The 11,862-nt window shown below is 32.5% G+C and overlaps 1 protein-coding gene across 1 annotated transcript; it reads left to right on the top strand.

The window, feature by feature from the left end:
• Positions 1-15: 15 nt before the first annotated feature.
• On the top strand, positions 16-2,435 carry LOC111616042. Its single transcript, XM_023357483.1, has 3 exons — positions 16-1,157; positions 1,220-1,279; positions 1,373-2,435. The coding sequence occupies exons 1-3, from the start codon at positions 246-248 to the stop codon at positions 1,490-1,492; spliced, it is 1,092 nt and encodes a 363-aa protein (XP_023213251.1). The 5' UTR covers positions 16-245; the 3' UTR covers positions 1,493-2,435.
• Positions 2,436-11,862: the final 9,427 nt, after the last annotated feature.

Genomic DNA, 11,862 nt, shown 5'->3' on the forward strand with positions numbered 1-11,862 from the left:
TTATAAACCACACATTTATAATTAAACATCCATGGCTGATGAAGGTCATTAATGATGATTGATACATAGAGATTTCTGTATGAGGTTGGCTATGAATTTGATGGCTCTAAATGATAATTGCTATTACATAATTCAAGGATTAATCATGGCATTGCATTTGGTGAATAGCAAATAGTAATTTGATTCGGCAAATCAGACAAGCCACAATACATTCTCCTCCGAAATCTCTTGACTATTTGTGCAGAATGGTATTACTTTCAGAAGCCGTTCTTCCTTATTTAAATCTTGTGCAGATTTTTGGAATTTATATTGGTAAAAAGAGAAACAAATTCTGGTTTTCTTTAATAATCATTCAATTATACTTCATTTTCATGATAATGATTTTAGTATTTTTTCCGGAAGAAATACTACCGAAGAGTTTACAACTCTCTGGCATTTTACAACTTTGTAAGATACCAGAGTTCTGGAATATAGTAGGAAGAGATTTAAGATACATTGTATGTTTCTGTATTTGCATTCCAATAATATACGTATATTTTTATAACAGAAATAGTTCTTATATGATAAAGGCCATCAGTATTATTGAAAAAGATTTAGATCACAGCGTAAATCTATCAATTAACGTGCTATATGTTCAAGATTTCATCGTTTTGTTCTTCAGCTTTCTTACTTTTTGCATAATGTTTATTATAAATGCTATTTATATTTCTCACAGAAATTATCATCAAAATAATACATCGTTTCCACAAGAACTTTTCTGTAACGTCCACTACGTCATAGGAGGTTTAATTATCTGTTGTATAATATGCTATGGAGTTGGACTTCTTTGGCTTAATAATTACATCTGCAATGTTCACGCGAAGTCATTTATTTTATATTTGAAAAAACAATTAGATGAGAAATCTGATGTAGACATGGCAACAGTACTCATGAAAACGTCAAGTATTTGTTACTCTATTAACATAATAAACAAATTCTGTGACGAACTTCAAACACTTTTTATTATAATTGCCATTCCTTTGGCAAGTATTGCAGCAATATATGTATCATATACCATAGCTCTTTCTTCAGAATTATTTATACTGTTATGCGTAATAATTAGCTTTTTAATAATGTTTATAGCATACGCGTTATTCTTATCAAAAGTTCCTTCTCTGGTAAGTATATAAAATTTTCTCAATTTTTCACATCTACAACAATTAAAACTGTCATTTTGCAGATTGAGCAAGCTTCCTTTTGCATTATGGACTTTTATTTCAGAAACGAAAGTAATTACAGCGTAAGAGATTTATTTTTTTATCATTTTTAAATTAAATTACAATATATTTAATTAGTCTATTATATAAATTACAATTACAAAAATACTTTTTAGTCGTTGATTTTGTTGTACGTCATTAAGCGTGATATCGGATACAAGAGCAAGAACTTCTTCTTCTTCAACAAGAAAAGTTTTATGAGTGTAAGCAAATTTCATGGTAATTCTTATAAATAATATGTTAACGTTCGGTAAAAAATGAAAAATCCTCTTCTATATTTATTATGAAAGATCTTTTTCATTTTTGACTCTCTTTTTGTGGGCATTAAGTATCTTTTTTCCATGTTCATCGTGAGTTCGGCCGGCTGTTTTATTACCGGGCATTAGCCGGGTGTAATAAAAATTCCCAACGGACTAGCGAGTAGAATTTTCCTGGTTCTCTTCACCTGTTAGGACCAGTTTTCCATAAAAAGTCATTTCTGGAGGCATCCTTCAGTTGGCAGATCGTCCAGGGTTGCGTTGACGTATCCCATTAAACCCAAACTAAAGCAGTGTTTCGGTACTTTGTGCACTATGCCGTAGAATACACTTAACTACCCTGGTACTGCACTCGCACTACTGGAGCCTGCTGCATTATTCATTGACTGTACAATAACGTTGACTTGTGAAATGGTAGATTTACGATCGTATTCATTCTGGCAAGATAGAAACAATGAAATGTAACAGTTTATACTTAGAATTTGTCTGCAACAGATAATTACACAAAAGCTTACATGCATATACTTTTTCGTTGCTTACAGAAGCAAAGATACCATATGATGAGCTTTGGTACTTTTTTTGAGTAGAAAATGTCTTCAGTTTGTTTGTTTATTAAGTTACCGCAACGCAACACTTGCCTAGAAGGAATGCCTTCCGGAAGGTCATCTTAAGGGAAACTGGCTCCTATTCAGGCGTTACAGACGTGGAGAAAACCCGGAAAACTTCACGTGGCCAGGCGCGAATCCACGACCGAATTCCCAGTGTTCGGGGAACGAAACCGCTTGGTAACTGGTGGGCCGAAAATATCTTCAGTGTGTCTTGGAATTTCATCATGGCAAATATGTCTACATTTAAATTGCAAAGTATCTCTCCAGAAAGCGTTGAACAAGGTACAGTCGACCCCCCTATAACACTGTTGATTTTTCCGTTTTATATGAATTCCATGTTGTACGAGTCACTTAAATTTTACAAATCTAAGTGACTCGTACAACATAGAATTCATATAAAACAGAAAAATCAACAGTGTTATAGGGGGGTCGACTTGTAGTATACTTTTGTTAACTTCTTGAACGTAATGTTTTCTATTAGTTTCGTATAGAATGAATTCGCATAACACGGTACTTTTTCGGAACGTATATACCGTGTTATACGAAGGATACCTGTAATTATAAATTAATTAATATTAAATACAGTATTGTGGAATAGTTTGGCTCAGAGGGGACTCGAACCCGGTAGGGAATTTTAATATAAATTTCAAGAATTATGTCAAAATAAAAGAAACTTACGTTTGAAGGAATTGTAGTGATAAACATAAAATACATCAATACAATAAATCCAATAACGAACGTTACAGTAATAGTAATAAATAATTCGTAGGTAAATTTATGAGTAACTAAAACATACAGAAAATATATCCCCGTTACTGGTATGAATATAATTATAGAAAATGTAATTAAATCTTGGAAAAGTTGATCTATTACTTTTGTAAAACGGAAAATTGATGACATTTCAGAAAGTACTATCTGGCTCTTCAATTGAATATTCTCGCTCAATTTTCTATCGATATCCTCAATGAATACTTCGACCAGATGAACATTTAAATACGTAAGAATCCACATAAACCCGAAACCGTAACAGATGATGCTGGTAACAATAAAGCTACTCGAAATAATGTGAAAGGTACAGAAATATTCCTTAAATATTGATTGATTATATCCAAAATAATGTCTACCATAAATATAAATTGTCGGTACGCAAACGTTAGCCAATAAGTTGATGAATGTAAATAATATAATAATAAAATTTTGGAAACGTAACAAACTACGATATATTTTGGTGGTACATTTTACCTCCCTATTCACTTTTACAATAGCCAGTTTAATAGAAGTGGCATTTCTATTGTATAAATAGGAAAATATCGATGAAACAATAATAAAAAAGCTAGCGCTATATCGGAAACTTTTTCCAAACCTTTCCCAAAATTCCGGAAGGCTGCAGAATTTTGAAATAAATTTCAGGTTTGATATATTATTTGATAATTCTTCGGGAAAGAGGAACAGAAACAGTAATACCAACAAGAAGTAATTTTGAATTATGAAAATTTTAACCCACAATCGATCATTTCTTGCATTTATGAATATTCCATAAATATTCAAAACTTTAAGATAAGGATACAGTACATCATAAAGGTAATATTCCATTTTAATGTTTACAATTTCTGTGGTAAAATATGCCCAAAAGTGAAGAAAACGTTAAATCAAACGTTGGATCGCGCCTAACCGCATGGAATTTTCCGCATTTTCTTCACGTGTCTAGCTTTTAAACATGGTCTAGTTTTCTATGTTACCCTCCTGGAAAATTGTCCTTATCCCACCAATTTAATTTAATGCATTTCGCTATATTAATGTATATCCTAAGCAATAAGCATTAAAACAAAATTTATATACGTCCTTAATGAGTAAAACGTTTTAAGTATCTGATCAAAGTAAATTGTAATTTGTTCACTGAATAATTAATTAGGTTAAAAAAACAACTTTCGGTGCAAAGATATGATTGATATGTTTATATATTTAATGGCATTTAATGCTTGGCTTAATGGACTTTCAGGCATTAGAAGCTTCTTATGTACGCGTAATGCACTATTAAATGTAATTCATAAGTATTTTTCATATTTTGGTTTATATGTTAAGAATTTTTACTTTATGAAAATCTATTTTTAAACTTAATATCATATACTTTAATATATAATAGTCGGGCCGTATAATAATAATACGGAATCGACAGTTGGGTTAATCCAACTCAATTTTGTATTTATACCTTCAACATTTTTTAGGTCTATCTAATAGATTGGATTGTTTGGCAACGCAACGCGTGGGCGATCTGCCGAAGGAAGATGCCTCCCGGGAGAACTTTCTTTGGGAAACTGGCCCCTATTTAGGTATTAATAACGTAAAGAAAACACGCAACACCTAAGGCCGAAATTACATTACACTCGTTAAACTGAACTATCGCTGAAACTCCATCCAGATTGTACCCAGCGGCCTGCCAAGAATCTTTAGGAGTATGCAAAAGAAAAACAATAGGTCTATACTTTTTTAAAATTTTCTCTGCCCAGTGGACAATACGAAATCCTTTTTAGTCAGCCCATTATTGGTTCCACAATTGGAGCGTGTAATTGGTCAGGGAAGAGGCCCTAGAGCGGTAGGCTGACAAATTAACCTCTCGGCCTTCCGATTGTCTATGCCCATGCCTTATAAAATACTACTTGACTCAGAAATATGATATATTAAAAATAAAAATAAACACACATAAATAGAAAGTTTCTTTATGTTTGCCTAAAACTTTCGAATTGAATTTTCAATTTTAAAAAATCGAACGAGTTGCGTAACTTTTCCGGCTGTTAAGATTTTGTTTAAACATAATTTTTATATTATTAATCATGCTGTAATAAATAAACTTCCCTTTGTTTTCTCAATCTGGTTATGCTACGCGGCATCAGGCCTGTACGCATTCGTACCTTAATGATAAATAAAGAAGGAAAAAAAAGACTACTAAAATACAAAAAAAGTAAAAAAAAAATTAGTGATTAAAGGTCAAAAGGATGAAGAGATAAAGGGGTGTCATGTGTCATATCTCCAAAGGGGTAAGACTTAATAAAGGTGTTATTCGTTATTAACATTTATACCTTTTTTTTAAAAAATAAAACTCGTCCCTAGCCTCAAAATTAAGCTTTTTACCAGCGTATAGTAATTGAAAAATATAAATAGTTTTTTTATAACAATATCGTATAACAGATGTTTATTTGTTATGTTATGGCAATGCAACACTTGAACGATCTGCCTAGGGAGGTCTTGTTAAAGAAAACTGGTCCCTATTTAGGCGTTACAGACGTGGAAAAGACCCGGAAAACGTCACGTGGCCAGCCCGTCCGAACATACGACCGAACTCTCTGTGTTCAGGGTACGAAGACGGCTTGGCCACTGGTAGGCCAAACGCATAACAGATGATGGCCCACACAATTTTTATTTCGCTTAATAAGATAAAAGTTTTGTAATAAAAACTCATACCAGTCGGAAGTGTTACGTAATTGGATTTTCTGACTTTTTGGATCCATCTTGAATCCATCAGGTCTCTAAACGTAGAGATTTGCAAAAGCTCGAAGGGTCAAATTTGATACGATTCCAATACTTTTCCCTTGTTACATATACACAACAGCCGGGAAAGTAAAACCAGTGACCTAACACACGATAAGTATAATTGAAAGATCACTTGTCTCCGCAGAGCACAGACCTAAAATATAAACTATTTTATAAACTATTTAACTCTCTTATATCTTCACCAATTAGTTTGATATAATTAAGTATTCATCGAAGGAAAGAAGCTTATAATTAGAGAAAACTTACGTTTAAAAGAATTTTCGCAATATACGAAAAGTATATTAAGACGGCAAGATAAACAAACAACACTACAATAGAAATTAAAAGTATTTCAAAGGTAAATGCGCGAGTGATTAAGACATACAGCAGTATTACTCCCGCTAACGGCATTAATACTATTATAGTAAGTGCAAACAGGTCTTCAAAAAGTTTATCCATGACTTTAGTAAACCGGAAAATCTCGTTTCCGGTTTTTAAAGTAAAAACGATAAACCCGTTACTGATCAAAGAACCAACCGCAACTTGGAATAGGCAGTTGTTACAACGTGCCCTTGAAAAATCCGCCTCGTCGGAATTCCATCCTGAAAGGGTTGGCCAACACTGCGTTTTGCCTCCTATCTCGACACAGACGTGCATTTCAACCGTGCACGCTTCATACATAGCTCCAACCTGAATCATCATCTCAGACATTTAGAATAGGTTGAAGGTTAAATTTTAAAATTATTTAGCTTTGAATAGGTATTGAAACATTTACATCTGAAACATTTTAATCATATACATTCAAACGTCAAATGATAACATAAGGGATGATTTTGATGTTATACTTTGTTACCTCAAGATATTTGGTTTTTTTAAGTCAGCAGATTTCACTGTATATAATACCATTATCTGGCAATAGCAATACTTTTCCAATTTTTTTCAACACTTTGTGTTGAAAAAAATTGAAGCAGAGGGCCTTTCTATCAAGCCCATTATGGGTTAAGCAAAGCAAACAATGGGACAAATCCTGCAATATCATAGAGTACCCCTTGAAAAATTCCTGAAGTTTCTCTTGGCTTTCTAGATTCAATCTCACGTCCCCCAGTGCTGTAGGCTGCCACCTTAGCCACTTAGTCATCCCGCTGTCAATTTTTTCCAATTACAACATCTTTATTGTATTTTCTTGTAAGGAAACTCCACACAATTACCCAGCTCGTTTTTCTGACGGTGGCCAATCATTTCTCCATTGAATACTTTTGAACAGATCTGGAGACACTACAATTTTATAATTTAAACTATATGCATATCTTTCGTAGGACTTGATACAGGATCTGCTCTATAAGAAGGGAGATTGGGAATCTAACTGAATCTGAAAGGGCATTCTCGGTAGCGGAACTTTTCATTACTAAAATAAGAATCAAATTGAGTGATTGAATTATTGACCATCTTTGCATTTTAAAATCTTAAAACATATTATAAAAATTTACAATAATATTTTGTATTATTTAAAAAAACAAAAATTACCTTTTGAAGTTTGATCTAAGTTCACATTTTTTAAATTTTCAACTCAATTCAAAGCATTTTGTTGTTGTTGGTGGTGGTGTATGCAGTTTCCAGCAAACTTTAATAAGTTTTTACTATTTGTAAAAATTTCTATGCAATTCAAAGGTAATTTCAGTATTAATAACTTACAATACAACAAGTAAATATTGAAAGCAAATAAGTCTTTATTAAACAAAGTTCTAATTGAATAAATACAGAGTCAAATAGCATAAAAGTATATAAATACTGTATGCAATAATAAAATTTTTTTTTACATCTTATATATTTGTTACTATGAAATTTGGTAATGATTACTTTACATCTGTTTCTGTAATGATGACTAGACTAAATAAGCCTTCCAAATTGAATAATTGTAAAGTCAACTCACATTCTATATCAGGCCTCCAAGTAGTTTTCTCTGAATACTGTAATTATTATATCTTCCACAAAGATACCAATGTTCATCTTCAGTTCTAACAGTTTCCATCTTGTTTAATTAAAAGTAACCATAGTAAATAAATTATTTACTTTTCTAAAAGTAAAGAATTTATTTAATTATGGTCAATTTTGATAGTAATCTTTATAAAACTGCATAAAGCATGAAACCATGATTATCATTTAATATATTAAATAACCATTTCTTATAGGAACTAAAGATGAAAAAACTTCAATCATAACATGGCACCAGTACTAATTACATATCATGTTATGTTCTCACCATAGTAGTAGTAGCAATAATCATAATAAATATATATATTATTTTTAAATTCCCCATTTCCCCATTTTTTTTTTACATCTTATATATTCATTACTACTATGAAACAATACTACTCGTAGCAATATTGCTTTACATAGCACCAATTCTTGTCAAGTAACACATTTAAGCCACTACAAAATTAATCATAGTAACAATAACAGCAATGGTAACAGCTTCATAAATCAATAGGTAATATCATCATCATCAGGAATGGCCAAATATTCAACAATATCCATAATTACTCCCACACATCACTTGTTTCATTCTAGTGAATGAATAATACTAATCACAAAACAAATATCCAGACTTAAAAATACATTAATCTTCCATTAAGAAATCTTATACAATAAAAATATTGCTATAAATTCAGAATCATGGTTTCCAATAATCCAAAACATTAACTATGATTGTAAATAATCAAATGAAAACAAAGTGGAATTTTCTAGTAGTAGTGCTAGGAAACATTGCAGTGAGTGGTGACACTACAAGCCTGAACCAGCCATGCCCTAATGGCATATACATATTTGAATATGCAAACAAATGAAGCATGGCAAAACCATGCAGAATTCTTCATTTGTCATTAGGTTGCACAATAAAGAGATACTGACATATCAAATGTCCAGGTAAACATTTGTCATTGCTTCATTCGTGCACAGGCAAGACTGACCTTCAAACGTCTGCTGAAACAAGTTCTCTTTGACGGATTGATGGCACTCGTCTTGGTCCGAAGGCATGTGGCAAACAACTTGAGGCAGTTTACTGGCTCAAGTTGTTTGCCACATGCCTTCTGGTGTCGAAATACTAACAAGCACGTACAATCTCTCCATGACTCTTATGCTTACTCAAATGTGTATTCGCCATAAACCGCTGGCTCGCAGCATTGCCAAATCTAAACCACAGCATAAAATTCCTTCACTATTTGTTGAGAGTTCTCTTTTTGTTTGATTGCCCTGCATAATTGAACTTTCATAGAGTATAGAATTCATTAAAAAAAATTATATAAGCAAAATAAACAGTAACAATCACTGATATTGTAAATCTATATCATGGTTTTGGGAATTTTAGATAATTGTTTTGGTGACTTTTTTTTTTTTATTTCTCATAACAGGATAATGACTTTGACGACCACCAAGCCACTTTGGATCATCACAGAATTTTGCTATGATAGTAATTTTATTTAGGTTTTAAGTATCAAACACTCACTTGAAACAGCAATTAACATGGAAAATAGAGGATATTTTTATTGGGAAAATCTTGTCTAAGGAAACTCTACTGGATAGGCACCAACTTAGATTAGAAAGAAAAAAAATGCTAATAAACACCAGAACTAATTCAACCATACAAATTAAAGAAAAGAGAATGAATGGACTTGTGTATGAACCTTAAAAGATCCAAACAATTAAATTAGACAAGACAGATTATAACTCCTCCTAATTTATTACAAATGGATTGTAGAATACCATAATTGCATAAAAAGTATTATTCTGGCTGAATGTGGAGAGGAGTGACTGGAACAGGGATGGGCAACCTTTTAAAGTGTGAAAATTTATGATGTAAATTTTCTGGTGTGCCAACTGAAATTTTTAGGAGCATATTATTTGGTGTCTTCAGTATTGAGAGAACCTTTCAAAATAATGGGAAAAAAAAACATCACACTACAGTGATAAAATCAAAGAAGATTGTGTGTTTATTGTAAGTCATTGATATTAAATGCTGTAAAAAATTATTGATGAGTTGTTAGCCTAAATACTTTCATTGTGAAATGAGCCATATAATTTAAAGGACAATTAGTCACATGCAGAAAACATTTCATAAGACTGAATATTGATAATAAATTTCACAAAGCTTTAACAATAACTTATAAATTAAAATTTTCTTTACATTGCCACAAATATATCTAACAAGCAATTATTTATTGTGACATCATAATGCCAGGCTTCAATTTTAGTATATTATAATATAGTAATTTTAGCATCAGAATGCACTTTAGGAGATGACAAACCAGAAGAGAAATCATATTTAAATACAAAAAATCATAAATAATATTACATATTTACAATATCAATAATTGTAAACATATTATAACCTATTCAATACATAAATCAGTACCTTTCAAATTAGTTACCTATAGCATTCACTTGAAAATACCTGAAAGTTTGGCCATCCTGGATTTACAATGATCCATGAATCATTTTATTATTTAACATGCTCAACATCTACAGACAATTATTTTGCCAGAGAACAATGTACACCTCATTTCATAAACTATATTTTATATCCATATGTCATTAACATCATATAATATTTTTAGACAAGTCTACAAGGTATGGCAGAAAAGTAATGAGATTGGCATCATGAGAGCAATCAAGAGAGCACTACAGGCTTCTCTTTCACACAGTTTGTACATCAGTCCCTCCTAGACATTAAATAACAGTTTCAATCTTGTGTGGTAACTGTGTGATCCTAGAGAGCATGATAAGTAAAGTATTATTTTTGTATTGCGTTACGGAAAATGGAAAAGCGAAATTTGGAGCAACGATGTGCCATCAGATTTTGTGTTAAGCTTGGTGAACCCGTGAGTTTGACCTACAAAAAGTTGCAATGAGCCTATGGAGAACATTCCTTATCATGAGAACAAGTTTTTCGATGGCACAAAGCATTTTTTAGAGGGCCTAGAAGCAGAAAAAGACAAACTTCACTCAGGGAGGCATTCAACATTGAGAACTGTGGAAAGTGTGGAACGAGTAAGGGCTCCTTGAAAGAGTCAGAAAAAGGGTGCTTCGAGTTAAACTGGACATTGCGAACACTTGGATGCTCCACCATAACCACACCTCCTGTCACACGGCCATCTCCATCAACCAGTTTTTAACAGAAAAAGGAATTTCTGTTGTTCCTCAGGTCCCCTATTTGCTTGATCTCAGTCCATGTGACTCCTTTTTGTTCTCCAAGATAAAAACCCATTCAAAAGAACGTCATCTGCAGGCGATTCCAGTTAAAGCCTTCCAGCACAGCTACAAAAACTGGCAACAATGCCGCCGCTGATGTATAGCTACCCATAGGAACTACTTTGAAGGGGATAACATTAATGTATAAAAATAAAATAAAATTGTTGCAAAAAAAATTAGTCTCATTACTTTTCTACCACACCTTGTATATGATAATAGGCCATATGTAACATAACATTAAGCATTTATGTATCTAAAAATATCTAAACATAGAAAAGGCACAGGCATATACAAATTTTTCAGTTCTATTATAATCATATGTAATCTCCANAGTCGAATTAGTCTAGAATCGATTAATTTTAGTAACGAAAAATAATACAGTCGACCCCCATAGAACACTATGATTCCTACAAAATTGATTCATAAAGAACGGAACGTATCTACCGTCTTATAGGGGGATCTACTGTATAGAAAAAAATCTTTAATTAATAAATATTTTCCTTTATTAAATTGTCGTTTTAAATCTCTATTGCTGTAAAAGTTTAAAAACTGTACTTTTGTTAATTAAATACGGAAAATGTGGTTATCTTATTTTTATTATTACATTTAACGTTAACAGAACATATTCAAAAGATACTGGAACTCTTCAATCGCGGGACTTTGCGCCTCACCCGAATGGGCTGGCCACGTGGAGTTTTCCGGGTTTTCCCCACGTCTAACGCCTGAATAGGGGCCAATAACCTTTAAAAAGGCCTCCCGAAAGGCATTCCCCCAAGGTAGATGGGCCAAGTGTTGCGTTGCCGAAACTTAACACTATTAACCTCCCAAGACAACACGAAAACACTTTTAAAAAGTAATTGAAAAGCTGTAGCTACATAAAAAATTATGCACAGAAATTTTCAGTTATAATCATATACAGTAGAGCGTCGTTTATCCGAAAATCGGTTATCCGAAAGAATTCCAGTCGGC

The sequence above is a fragment of the Centruroides sculpturatus genome, unplaced genomic scaffold, assembly GCF_000671375.1.
Source record: "Centruroides sculpturatus isolate CEXI.00-Female unplaced genomic scaffold, Cexi_2.0 scaffold55, whole genome shotgun sequence".
Classification (NCBI taxonomy): domain Eukaryota; kingdom Metazoa; phylum Arthropoda; class Arachnida; order Scorpiones; family Buthidae; genus Centruroides; species Centruroides sculpturatus.